This window comes from Triturus cristatus, chromosome 6 (genome assembly GCF_964204655.1).
Source record: "Triturus cristatus chromosome 6, aTriCri1.1, whole genome shotgun sequence".
NCBI classification, from domain to species: Eukaryota; Metazoa; Chordata; class Amphibia; order Caudata; family Salamandridae; genus Triturus; species Triturus cristatus.
The window spans coordinates 1,214,385,198-1,214,399,894 of NC_140589.1; the positions used below are offsets into that span (position 1 = coordinate 1,214,385,198).

The 14,697-nt window shown below is 47.7% G+C and overlaps 1 protein-coding gene across 1 annotated transcript in view; it reads left to right on the forward strand.

Annotated features, from left to right (window-relative positions):
* Window positions 1–14,697, forward strand: part of AHCTF1 (AT-hook containing transcription factor 1) — a 1,022,752-nt gene that overhangs the window by 190,648 nt on the left and 817,407 nt on the right. The window contains exons 13-14 of the mRNA XM_085612122.1: window positions 3,018–3,108; window positions 3,216–3,305. Of these exons, the coding sequence (XP_085468248.1) occupies window positions 3,018–3,108; window positions 3,216–3,305 (181 nt within the window). The remainder of the gene's footprint in view (window positions 1–3,017; window positions 3,109–3,215; window positions 3,306–14,697) is intronic.

A 14,697-nucleotide genomic window follows, 5' to 3' on the forward strand; every position in this document is an offset into this window, starting at 1 on the left:
GCATCAGTGTGAGTTTACTGTGCTGAGAATTTTAATACCAAACTTCAGTCTTCAGTGTAGTCATCATGGTGCTGTGGAGTTTGTGTTGACAACCTCCCAGCACCATATACTCTTAATGGTAGCACTGCACTTACAGTGCCCAGGAATAGACCTGGGCACTGTAGGGGCACAGGGCTCATGCACCTGTGCCCACACCACTGGCATAGGGCACCCAGCTAGAGGGGTGGCTAAGGTATGCCAGGGCAGTGTGTGTTGTGGGCATGGCACACAGGGATATGTGCCATGGCAACTTTGTTTTGTTCTGCATCAAGACACTCAGCCTGCAAAGGCAGTGTGTGTGTGTCAGGGTACAGGGCCTCTAAGGGTGGCACAATAAGTGCTGCTGCCCTCATGGGCCTTCTCTGGTCACAATGCCCTGGGTACCTAGGGTACCATTTACCAGGGGCTGATATGTGACCAGAGATGCCAATTGGGTTTTGGCTGTTACGCAGTTTTTAGGGAAGGAACACCGGCCCTGGGCAGCTGATTGGCAGGAGCCCAGGGCATACCAATGAAAAGTGCATCTGTTATCATCAAAAAGTGTGGGGAGGGTTACTGCATTAGAAACCCACTTCCTTACAAGTGCAACAGGCGCATGCACCAGCTGGGAGAAGTGTTGCTCCTTCCCAGTTAGGGGGACCACTGTGGTCCCGCTCCAGGTGATCTGCGATAGTGGGCTGCTGTAGGGGCCTCGGACGTTCCGTTATCTCGGGGTCCCGGTTTTTCATAGAGACGCAGATGGCCTGGAGGGTAACCTTGGGCGTGCTCTCAGATCCTTAAGAGTGAGCGTGGCATTCTGGCACACACCTAGACACTCCTTGATGGCGCGAGTACTGCTTATGAAAATTATCATCTTTCCTCAGACTGCTTTATTATTTCTTAGTTCTCACCCTCTGGATATCCCAATCTTGTTTTCGCTCCCTGGACTCCCTGATGTTGAAATTGATCTGGGATGGTGGTCGTTACAGGGCATCCGCTACGTACTATCAAGCATCTGGCAAGTGAGAGTGGACTGGGTACCTCTAACCTTGAGTTATACCACATAGTGGCGCAAGTACAATGGCTGACCCACTGAGTGGTGGGCATTCATAGAGCGGAACTGGGGTCTTATGGAGTAGAACCAGATCGTGACTGGCTAGTGACGCTCATGCTGGGGGAACGCCCCACTAGAGGAATGACCTCCAAACTACTGCAGATCGCACTACAATGTTGTGTGAAGTTCGCTAGGATTTTAAGCAGCAGTCCCCTTATTCCCCAGCCCTGTTATTGGTGGGTCTATCAACACCGGCCAGGGGCCTACTTGCCGTATGATGCACGACTGGACTGTGGCAAACATAGACATGGCCGAGGACTGTTACTAGGAGGGTAGATTACAATCTCTAGAGGACCTGGTGGCGGATGCTAGTCTACCAACTTCACAGTTCCTTACGTATGCCAAAGTAGTGGGGGCGATTAACACCTTGTGGTGACAGGGTTAGGCTGAGCCAGTGGCGCATGAAATTGTACACATTATCAAGACTTTTAGAGAGGGATGAAGGGTAGTCTCCTGGCTATATAGATCAGCTGGACCTTAATCGCAGCCAGCCTTAGCGAGACTCCGGATCAAGTGGGAGATGGCTGTGGACCGGTAACTGCGAGATACTGAATGGACTCTGGCACTGGAAATGGTTCAGACCGTGTCCCGCAACGCCCACTTTCGCTGCACTCAGTTCAATTTTCTACATATGATGTACCTGATGCCACACTGCCTCAGTCCTATGGGGGACACTGACAATCTGCTGTGTCCTCCCTGCCAGGAACCTGACGCAGACTTGATACACATGACCTGGTTCTACCCGGGGTCTGTGAGGTTCTTGGTGTGGGCATTTGAACTGGGCACACTCTGGACCGTGCTGATCAATGGGGGCTGGAGGTCTGTTTTTGGGTCTATCACCATATCCAAAATTGCCCAAAGTGGATGAACGTTTCCTACACTTGTCTCTGGTGCTGGTCAGGAGAACCTTGCCCCTGCATTGGAATTTTTCAGACGAACCCACCCTCCACTTCAGGTGGAGAGCTGAGATGGAAAGCAGGGTTGGGGCAGAGTAGATGGCCCTGAGGGCGGAAAAGAACGGGGTACTCCCTCCGCCTGCACCCGATTGCCACGGATTTGGGGTCCCTTCTTGCCTCCTTCATTGGGAAGCACTGGGAGGAGAGGGCACATTCCTTGGTCTTTGGGTGGCAGGTCCTTCTCTAGGGTCCACCGGGCTCACTGAATCGGAGGCCTAACAATAAAATGGTGCCCGGCAGTGGGTGGCAACCATATACACGTTTACTGCTTATTTGGACATATAAAGCTCAGTTTGTTTTCCATTCACATTGTTGGGGAGGGAGTGTGGTTATATAGCACAACATGACTCATTTAGATGCTCTTGCGATAAGTTATGCAGTGAGAAATGTGAATCTATGGCGATACCTTGCTTCCACCTTTTACCACTATACAAAGACATCCGCACCTAGATGCTGCCTCAAGACTGAGGCCGTGACAGATAACCAGTTTCATTTTCATGTCTCAGAAGTGTTCTCCCATTGTACTGCTTGTAAACCTTAATAAATGTTAGAAAGTAAAAACAAAAACAACTGTTTCTGGTCCTGCTACTTAGTGGCAGGCAACACGTCAATTGGCGGGTGTGGAGGGTTAAGAAATATACATTTGTTTTGTGCATAGTGCTGACACAGATTGGTTTTCTTTCACTGAAAGTTCTGCCTGGAGTGCTGTCACAATAGTTTGTTTGCATTGATAATTGGTTAAACTCTTTATATGAACATCTGTCTTTTTCCAAAGTGCATAAGATGCCTGGTTTTTTTTATACAATAGTTTTTAGATTTCATGTAAACAAAGGCAGTCTGCAGATCAAAGCTATGTAGGTATTCTGTGATGTGTACAGTGTTGCTAGAAACCACCAACTTTCTGAAAGTTCATCTTGTTTGTTTTAAAGGAGGAACAGCTGCACGCTGTTTTGTCTGCAGCAGTCGGAACTTGTTCGTTGGGATTGCTTACTGGATCCATTAAACAGTGGACTGCTGAAGGTATGATTAGGCTTCATTTGTTTCTTTTCAATTCACTTTTTTTCTTTTCAATTAAATTTTATGGTTTTCCATCAGTGCTAAAGTCTGCCTTTTCTTATCAAATTAAGAGCAACCTAGGTCTGCTGCTAACCTTCGCTTTATCTTGGAATGGACATGGAATAAAGTGATCAGCACCAAAGAAGAACTTGATCAACTCTGTAAGTTCATTTGAAAGATTGAAATGCATTTTAGTTTTTTTGGATTTGGAACTTTCATATATTTACATACCTTTTTATATTTGTTCTTAACAGCTTGAGAAAACAAACAAAAATCTAAAACGATGACCATTAACTAGATCATGTCCCCTAGGTCTCTTGTTCAATCTGAGATCAGGAGAACGAGCCTGTGACATTACACCTAAAATCTGGGGCTCTCGTATTTAGCAGACCTATGTGTATGCATTACATTGATTGAGGGGGGACATGGGGGTAACCAAGGTGGGGGGGGGGGGTCAGGGTGGTCGGCGGAGGGGGATGAGAGAGGGGCTTTATTAAAAACCAGAATGTGAGCAAATGCAAAAGCCAAAGTAAAGACAAGGTGGATCAAGTTGTGGTTAGGATGAGCCGGGGCTTAGTTGTCTCTGGCTTAAGGCTTGCAGAATCTTACCCTGAGTGGTGTAAGGATGCTGTGCATGGGATAGTTTTCTTGGTAGAGACCTATATGGATGATACATGATGGAGGCTGGTAAAATCAGTATTTGTTTGATTAATGTCTGAGGTCTAAATGACAAATCTTAGAGACAATGTGTAGCAGAGATACTCAGAAACCTGAGGCCAGTTAGATGTGAAGAGGAGAACTCACAACCTCTGGGGAAAAAGGGACCTGTTTTGAGGATACTCCCTCCTTGCTTGTACAACTAGGAGCATTTCCACCTGGGGAGTGGCAGTACTGGCTTGGGAAACACAAGTTAGTTGATAAATATGGTAGATGGGCAATTGTTGAATGCCAGGCTGCAGGGGACTGACTGATCTAGATGAAGCAGCCGTCCTGGAGGAATTGGCGGTGGAGCAGGTCATTTAGCCTACTTTGCTGATTAAGTGCAATGATTTTTACCTACATCTGGATGTCTGCAGGAAGCAAGAAATTAACTATTGGGGAAGGAAACCTCAGGTGTTCAGAGCAATGAGATACCTTATGAGTAGCAAGTAGCATGGGATGGTGAACATATGGGATAGAATTAAAGCTCCAGACTCTGGGTACACTTATTTTGGTGCCCGGTTGGACTATTTTGTGATATCTTCTGGGCTAGTGGGCAAGGCTGAAATATCCAGTAGAGGGGTAGCCAGGAGCCAGGGCAAGTGGACTATTGACCGGAAATTGCTTCTCAATACTCTGTATTTGTACACATGAGACAGTGGATAACCGATTTCCTGGAAATTAATAGATGCAGTGCACCAAGAGGGATGGTCTGGCTTGCATTAAAAGCTGGAGGTAAGAGAGAGGCTATCTGCTTTGTTTCACACAACTGGAAACAGTAGGCTAAGGAGGACAGTGTGGTGTATGAGCAATTAGTGAATTTGGAAATACAACACATGGAGATGATCACCATAGGTTTATGATGCTCCAGAGACTCAACAGAAAACAGCAGTGGTAAAACCCATGATCACTAATTATCACGCTAGGAAGCTGGCAGAAAAGTTTCAGGCATACAGAGCAGGGAGCTATGAGTACGGGGAGGCTGGTGGAAGATTATTGGCCCTTTGCACACGGCAGCGGGATGTGGCTAGGAGTAGCGAAAACATTGAAAAGCACGACGGCAGTCTAGTCACAATTTAAGTAATCGATGTGAGAAAGTACCATCTTTCTTGCATGGTATGCCTCCACTTTTTGCTGAATTGCTGATGTACTTTGACTGAGTGTGCCCTGGGCTCCTGCCAATCGGGTACCCAGGGCCTGTGTTCCTTCCCTAAAACTGCATGAAGCCTAAACCCAATTGGCATCTCTGGCCACATGTCAGCCCCTGGTAAATGGTACCCTAGGTATCCAGGGCCTTGTAACCAGAGAAGTCCCCTAAGGGCTGCAGCACTTATTGTGCCACCCTTAGAGAGCCTGTACCCTGACACACACACTACCTTTGCAGGCTGAGTGTCTTGGTGCGTATCAAAACAGAGTCGACATGGCACACATCCCTGTGTGCCATGCCCACAACACACACTGACCTGGCATACCTCAGTCACCCCTCTAGCTGGGTGCCCTATGCCAGTGGTGTGAGTACAGGTGCATGAGCCCTGTACCCCTACAGTACCCGGGTCCATTCCTGGGCATTGTAAGTGCAGTACTGCCATTAAGAGTATATGGTGCTGGGAGGTTGTCAACTCGAACTCCACAGCACCATGATGCCAGTGTGGGATGTAATGTAAGATGCACGACAGAGGGCAACTTAGAGTTGCCCCCTGAACCTAACCTACAATCTACGTCCTGTCTGAGAGGCTGCCACAGCAGAAATGTTGCTGGACCCCTGGGTAGAGAGCCATTCCCCCTACTGGGCCTACAACAATGCACATCCTGGGTGAGGTGCTAGGTCTCCTCCCCCAGGGTGGGCAGGGGAAGCTTCAAAGGCATGCCGCCTTTGTGAGCTTCTCCAAGCCACTTGCTGTACTCAGCAACTGGCCCCCACCGGTTCTGACCTCCACTCTGCCGGGAAACCCCAAGGGAGGAAAGGGGGTGTGCCAGCCTCCGCCAACCCCAGCCCTCAGGTGGGGGATGCGAGGTGAAGCACATCTCTGGGCTCTCGCCATCTTGAAGATGGGGAGCCCTGCCCAATCAGGACTAGGCTCCTGCCCCCCTCCCACTGGAAAGTGGCAGGATAGGGGGTGTACCCACCCCAGGGAAGGGACCCGTTGGTCCCTGTCCTTTACCTACCTGTAACGCCCCTAAAGTTAGTATTTAGGGGCACCCTGAACCTTCCTTCCTCTGATCCCGAATCTGAAACAAGCAAGAAGAACAAGAAGAAAGAAGACCTGCCGTGCAGCTGCTAACAAGAGGACGACACCAACTGACTCTGCCCCTGCCTTACAGGCCTGTCGACCCTCAAACCTGCTCCTGCTGAAACCCGGCGTCTCCAGTGGTCAGCAACCTCAAAAACCGCGGAGGACCGGACTGCCTTGTGAAAAAACTGGGACTCCCACGAGCAGTATTTCTGCTCAAAGCAAGTAATAAGCCCCTGGTGGCAACCAGGAACCACGACTCCTGCACACTCTGCACCCGCCAAGCCTGGCCTGTGCCGGTGTGGACATAGACCCCGAGGACGTCCTCCCGGCGACTGTGACCCCGAATCCAGCACCCAAGGACCCACCTCGACGCTCCTGATGACTCCTGCAGCCTAGGAATCAGGGACCCCTCCAACCGCGACCAGCTGAGGATAAGATTTCCCGACGCGAAAAGACACCCTGCACCCGGTGCCCTGCGGCCCACTGTGCCCAGCTCCTGTGTGCCTACCTAACCTACAGCTTCCCAACTTACCTCTCGAAGTGGTGGTCGCACCTGAAGAATCTTCGTCCCCGAGCTTGCAGCCTTTTTTCGTCACTGAGCTTCTCCATTGAAATCCATTGAGCGCCCGACGGCTCAAAAGCACCCTGCACCCAGCCGCCCGAGTGCCCCTGGGAGTGCAACCTCTGTCCTATTTTTCTTCCCCCCCTCTCCCTGAGCAAGTGACCAGGAGCCCAGCTCCCACAGCTGCGTGGCCTGCCTGCTAGCAGCCACCAACCAAAGGCCCCCTCCCTGCCATAGGCTAACTTTCGCATCCGGGTCTGCTCCGTCACACTCCGCAGGTTACCACCTCGGTGGGGGTGGTGTCGACGCCGGTCCGGTGCTGGACGGACAAGGCCCGTGTGGAGGTCCCCGACGTCGGTTCAACGCTGTCTCGGCGCCTGTGCCATCTCCGCCTGTTGATCTGTTGGTGGAAGGTGTGGAGTCAGAGGATGAGGAGGTCCCTGTGGGTTCACCACCCCAGGGCTGTTTCGTTGCCCCTCTGCCCAGGTGCCCATGCACTGGCAGGGCCTTGGGTGCCCTCGAGCTGTGGTGCCACCACCTTTTTGTGGCAGGATTAGCCTCTTGCGGTCTCCTACGGATGACCTGTTGTCGCCGCCTTGAATGGCCACGGTGGCTAGTGCATCTTTTGCAAGGGCTGTTCACAGGGCTACGGATGTTTTGAAACTGCAGCCCCCCCTCTCTCTCTGACCTCTGATCCCTTGCTGGACTTACTCCACCAGGGCTCTGTGGAGGTGGAGACTTTATTGACTTTTGACGAGTTGTTTTACGACGTTCTTCTGGGGAATTGGGCAAGGCCCTCTTCGGGAGACCTGGTGGATTGTGCTATTGCACTTCGCCATCGCCCGGTCCCGGACGACCCGGTCTGTTTGTCCCTCCACTCTAGGGCTCAGGGACTGGTGATTCAGGTGGCTTCTGGCCTGTTGCCTTCTGGCCTCTCTCCGTTGGTCCCTTCCACTTCAGAATCTCGATGGTCGGAGTCATGTGGCCACCAGTGCTGGCCTTCGCCCCCTGAACACATCTTGTGTGTTTGCCCGGGCTACTTCTGCCCTTTGGGACTCAGTCGAACTCCTCCTTCCCTCGCTTCTGGAGGGTCCTCGGGCTGACCTGGCACTGTTGGTCTGTGATGGACGTGACATGGTGCACTTTTCCATTCGGTCAGCCATGGACACCACTGATTCGGTGGGTCGCGCTATGGCCCGGTCCGTTGCTCTGCGCCGCCATGCTTGGCTGCGCGATTGCTGTTTCCCTGCCAATATCCAGGAGCGTCTTCGGGATTTGGCCTTTGGTGGGGTCGTCTTGTTCGACCGACATGCTGACTCAGCAGTTTCCCGCTTTATGTCTGAGTTTCCATGATTTCCATGGTTTGTAGTCCTGGTTGAGGACTTTTGATTTCAGTTGCAGTGTTTTCCTGCTTTTTCTGCTGCTCCGTCTCTGGCTTTCATACGTAGTTATTGGGTGGGCTGTGCGGCTTTCGATGTTTTCTCCCTCTTTTGGATTCAGCGGACCAGCTGTTTCTGAGTTTTTTTTCGTCTGTCTACGAGCACGGCTCAAGAGAAGTCCCTTGCTTTCTGGGATGTGACATACCTTATGTGGGGTACTTGTTGGCTATTGTGTAGCCGCTCTTCCTGCTATGGGAAGTTTCCACGGCTCCTGCGGAGTCTTCTTGTCTCAGTGAGCATGCTCTAGCGATGACATGCTCGCTTGCCCCCTTTTGGTTCTGTCTCCTTTCTTCCCTGTCTGGACGAGGGAGATTTTGTTCCGTCCTCTGACTGATTATGGGGCGTTTGTCTCCCTTGCTCGTGCTTTCTTGCGGAGCTAGATGGGTCTAGTATCAGCTGCACTGCTGCTGTTCCCACCGTGCTCGTCACTGTTGTTGACCGAGAAGTTCTTTTGGAACTTGGTTTCAATCGCAGACCCTCCTCCACTGCGGTATGGCTTTGGTATCTATTCTAAGTTATGGAATCTGTGGCTAGATGTCTGTCAGATGAACGAGTTACTTCCCTTCGGTAACGATGTATCTGGTAGAGACGCAGTCTAGCCACAGTTTCCTTAACGCCCGCCCATCCTCCCCTCTCTGCGAAGGCATTTTCAGGTGGGGTTCTACCGCCTAACCTCCTTTCAGGTGGCCTTGGTCTTCCTGGGGTTTGCTCTCGCACCTTCCTCTGGGGCAGGGTGTCTTGTTTGGCTTTGGGGTTCCTTGGTCCTCCACTCCGCCCTCGTTTTTGGGTGGTGGTCTTCCCGCTCTTTCCGCTGGGGCAGGGTGTGTTGTTCGGCTTTGGGGCCTTTTGGCCCTCCACTTCCTCTTCGATTTGGGGTGGTTAAGGTTTAAGCTTTTCAATGCTGCTCCACCTGTGTTCCTCCAGCATGGAGTTCTTCGGTTTTCCTACCCTCCCTCCGCCCACGTCTGTGCCTCCTTTCTACTGCAGTCGGTTGGGTTGCGTTCTCTTTGGTTATGCTACAGTCCTTCAATCACTGGAGGGCGTGTGTGGTAAACATTCTATGTGGTTGTTCACTTCTGGTCACTTGTCTTGCAACATGTTGTTCCACTTTTGTAGTCCTTTCAACTTCCCTCCTGTGGTTACAGACTGTGCCTTGCTTGCCATGTCTTTCGTTCCGCTGCCGTTACCTCCTCGAGGTAGGGCATGGCTTTTCGCTTTTCAAGGTCCTTGTTGGAGCGGGTGCTCATGCTCAGTGAGCTCCATTCAGTTCCTTCTGGTTCTGGGTGCTCTTTCAACTTGGTGTTTGTTTCTCATTCTAATGGTTTGGTTCTCAGTCTCATGTTTCTTATCATTGTTGTCTCAATGATTTTTGCTCTTTTTATACTCTCGCAGTTTTTGTCATGGCTCCGCGGTGTGGCGCTGAAAAGTTTCACTGTAGAAAACTGACGTCAGCACGCTGGGAGGGTCTTATATGGCTCCATTGATGTGACTTCAGTGGATGACGTCAGGACGGAGCCAGGCGCTGCCGCCTCCCGGCGTGCAGAGGTACTGCTGGGGACAAAAGATTTTCCGGATCCAGTCTGATGCCTGGGGAATATTCTAAGTTAAGGAGTCTTTTTAGATACACATAACACCTATGCCAGCACATCTACTGCCATAACTCTTCACCCATTGGGCCACTTTTACAGGCCCCCACACAGAATATTTCAAACGGCCTCCAATACTATTTCTTTATCCAACAGATTTTCTGCTCTATCCGAATTAGGAAGCCTAGATTGACCACTACTAACATCTACTATTACACTTGACAAGGTTATTAGCACAACGCCTTTGGAAAACGGCAAAACCTATAAATACTCATAAGTCCTGTCCAGATGGATTAATTCCACCCTATGTAGCACGCCCCGACTCTTCCATTGCCCTTCCCTCTCCCACCACTATTCCACTAATTGATACTTTTAGTGTCATTAGTTGGAATATTGCTGGGCTTTCAAGTAAGATGAAAATTAAAGAATGGGTTACCTGGATAAGTAACTTTGATGTGGTAATGTTGCAGGAAACGTGGTGCACATGCGCCCAATTATTGGAGGGTTTTTTCTGTCATAATCTTACTGCCTTGCCCTCTGTTTCGGGGCGACCAAGTGGTGGTCTATCCATCTGGGCAAAAATCTCTAAGGACGTGAAAATTGAACCTTTACATGTGGTCAGTAAATATCTGATAGCCGTGAAATATGTTGCAAGGTTAAAAATTTGTCTCATAAACTTATATAATAACGATTTTATTAACCATCCAAATCCCATCTTCTTAGAATTGTTCAATTTTATTGATGAAGTTGCGAATGGAGAAAAGTTTGGCCAATTTGATGGTATTTGTGTCGGCGGAGATTTTAATGCCCACATTCACTATACATCCCCGCCTTGTAGACGAGGTGCTGAATTATTGGATTTATTACATAGCAGGGATTTAGACGATGTAATGAGCTATAGTGGAACCCCTGAGGGAATTGAGCCGGCCCCTACTTATATTGGCCGTGGTAGTTCAACTACGATTGATTATATGTTTACCTCTTCCCTCCTTAGCGAAGTGTTACTCAGTTCCGAGGTTGTTAGTAGTTCATATAGCGATCATCTGCCCATAGTAATCCAACTTAAATCTATTAAAAAACCTATAGGCCCACATGAGACAGGAGCCCAAAATATTACTGTCTCCACAGACGGGCTCAGGATTGTCTGGAGAGGGATCGACAACCAAGAGATCCTATCTACTGTGATTAGGAATAATCCTCTGTTGATCTCTAACTGTTTAGCATTTGGTGGCCCCGATATAATTAAGTCTTTCTGTGATTTATGCATAGTTATAAAAAGGGCAATATCCAGACCGTCAAAAGAACATAATGTAACTAACCAAAGATGGTTCGATACTAATTGTTCGAGGGCCAATAGAGAACTTAGAAAGGCCTTGGCAGTTAAACCCCGAGATGTGTCCCTTGTCAGTTCACTACGCTCCAAATACAAACATGCACTAAAAGTTAGAACTGAGGAGCTTTTAATAGGTCACTGGGATAATCTCACGAAATCCGCTGCCTTAAAAGATTCAATTGGGTTTTGGAGAGATGTAAAGAACTTGAGAGCCCTGGGAAGTAACATCACCCCGATCAATTGCAACATCACAGGAGACTCATGGGTCACCCACTTCTCAAAACTTTATGCGGAAGTTGGAGATCCCACCGAGGATAATTTCCCCGACAGTACCATAGTCATAACATTAGAGGAGGTAGAGGAAGCCATTGCAAATAGTGCTGGTAACAAGGCACCAGGCCCGGATGGCTTGTCTATTGACCAGATTAAATCCAATACAAGCTTCTGGGCCCCCTTACTCTGTAACCTTTTTAACAATCTGAGTAAGAAATCTATCCCCTCGACATGGTCCAGTAGTACCATCGTACCTATTTTTAAAAAGGGAAATAGGTTGGACCCGGGGTGTTATCGACCAATATGATTGATCGATAATACCCTGAAGGTCCTTGGTAGGGTCCTATTTGATAAAATTAGCACATGGGCAGATGATAATTCTATTATCCACCGTTGCCAGCTAGGCTTTAGGAGCAAACTTGGCACGGTGGAACAATGTCTGAACCTCAACCTTATAATGGCTAAATACACAAGAGCCAAACAATCCCCTCTGTATCTTGGGTTTATGGACCTAAGCTCAGCATTTGATTTTGTTAACCGCTCTCGCTTATGGTCCATTCTTTTAAACTACGGTTTAGACGAACCACTAGTCCACTTTTTGGCCAACCTCCATCGCAACCTGAAGGCCCGCGTCCGAATAAATAATGAAGGCGAGGTCTCAAACGAAATTTTAATAGGCAAGGGGGTGAGACAGGGCTGCGTTCTGGCCCCCTTGCTTTTTATACTATACATCAATGAATTAACTCATTCTTTATGTAACTTGACAAAAGACGTCCCTATCATTAATAAGAAACCAATCCCGGCGTTACTCTACGCGGATGATGCGGTACTCATGGGCCGCACTCCGAATGCCCTGCGTATTTTAATATCGGGATTTGTTGATTACATGTTTGACTTAGGTTTGTGCACTAATTTTAGTAAATCCTTTATAATGACCTGCGGCCCTAAAAATGATAAAATCCCAAAGATTGTGATAGGTCAAAATTCTTTAAAAAGCACTTGCACTTTCCCATATTTGGGTCTGCTATTTTCCAATAGCGGCTCGTGGCAACCCCACGTTGCAATGGGGAGAAATAAACTCTCCAAATCGATTAACTCTGTTACCTCTCTCCGTCAACCGCGCCAGGCGGACGTGGTTTCCAGTTTACTACAAATTTACCGGACCCAATGCCTTCCAACTGGTACTTACGGTGCTGAAGTCTGGGGGTTCTCGAACTGTTCCGAATTACAGAGAGAAGAGAATAGATTTTGTCGGAAAATCTTGGGGGGAGTCATTAGTGCACCAACCACCGTATGCCATAACGAATTAAAACTACACTATGTTGAGGATTTTATAAGAGCCAGACCCGCATTGTTTTGGTTAAGGGTCTGGAAAAACCCGGCAGCTTCCTTGTCCCGTGAGATTATTATGGACTGTCTGAATAGTGAGAATGTCGGCTTAATTCCATGGATTAATGCGGTAGAAAAGAGCCTCGTGAGTGTCAACTATGGTCATCTTTTCACACACCCCGATCAGATCGATGGCTCCCACAAAAACTTGGTGAGACGGGCACTCTATCAGCATTTCCACAAAGAGAGGGAAAGAGTAGATTCTGCGAAACAATCTACAACCAATTACTTACAAATCCAGGAACCATCCCCCGAATTACCGATGTTACCACAGCCCTATTTACGTAAAAAACTGGGCAGGTGGAACAGGACCTTACTATTCAGATTTAGGGACCGGAGTATTGTAAATCTCATCTGCTTTCCACTGGGTTACATTAAAAATCTGGAAAAATTAAATTGCCCTTGTGACCATGGTGGAACCCAGAGTATGTTACATTTTATTTTTGGCTGTGGTTTCTACAAGAAATTTACAAGGCATTACTTAATCCCCTACTGTAGAAAGCACGACATGACCGATCACAATTATGCTTATAGACACTTTTTAATGTTGGGATCAGATGAATTAATTTTTAGAGTCAGTAATTTTCTTAATGCTATCGTACGCTCACGCAGGTCTTTGAGAATTGATTAATTTTATATTGAGATATGCACTCTGCACTTTAATACACGATTTGCACTAACCTAATGTAATGTAACGCATTCGTCTTGTTTTCATAATACCCATAGCTATCCTTTTTCTATATACTGCCATATATTGTATCTAAGGTGGTTTTGTGCACTGTACAGTATAAAGGTAATTTGAGTTTTCATTGTTGCTTTTATAAATTATATGTGTAAATGATAAGTTGTGGCCCAAAACTGTAGTATTATATGTGTATTTAAAAAAATTATTTTGTGCTTTTATGGATGGTTTTTGAAATCCGAATAAAGTCAATTTGAATTTGAAAGTTAAGGAATCTGCGGCTAGACTGTGTCTCTACCAGATACATTGTTACCGAAGGTAAGTAACTCGTTCAACTCTCCCTCGAGTACGGGGGTGGCAGTTTCCAATTTTATGTTCTATTACTGGGCAGCACTCCTGCAACATATGGGGGTTCTTCTCTCAGCAAAAAGGGTTATGACACAGTGCCATGCCACATATCAAACTTCCAACCATCTATGAACCATTCCTAGGGTAGGAGGCAAGGGGGTGTCTTTTAAGACTGATCAAGCTGATCTGTTTTAAGAAAGTGAGGTTCAAAACCGTGGGCGCAGCCTGGAAATCTTGGAATAAGGTTAAGAAAAATCCGGAAATTAAACTGTAGAATTGGTATACCCCATTTGCAGCGATCTCCCATTTTCCCTGCAGCATTTCATGACAGGGTTTGTAAGCAATGGAAGTAATTTGGTCTGAGCAGCCTGGGCAAACTCTTCTCTAATGGGCATCTGCATTCATTTGATAATTTACAACAGGATTTTGGGTTGGGGCAAATACGTTTAAATATTTCCAGATTAGGGAATTAATAAACAAGCTAGAGAATGAGTCCATATCAGTTGAAGGAATTAAACATTTGGACGCAATCCAGCAGTCAGGAAGTAAGATTAGATTAGCCAGACCTATACATCCCTGATTAATATGGTACCGGAAGAGCTAGAATCACAAGAGACAGATGGGAATAAAAGCTGGGGATACAGGGTATAGATCTGCAGACTTCAATTTAGGTTGGTAGGAAAGTGCTTCTCACTTCTACCTTGAGAACCCAGCACTACAAAACTATGGTTAATTTCTACTATACACCTGCCAAAATATTCAGTTTGGGCAAGAGAGTTGATAAGTGCCCCCTCTGTATGGTGGGGCCTGCAGACATGGTGCATATGTTTTATGCTTGTAGGAGACTGCAGGCAATGAAAGAAGGGATTGATACCTTTTGGAGGAAGTTGTTTACAAAAGAGATCCATATCAGCCCAGCTCCAAGACGTTGCGTGTTGGATGAACACCAACAAATTAAAACTTAATGCGGACAAGACGGAACTGATTTTCTTCGGAAAAGGCTCCCCT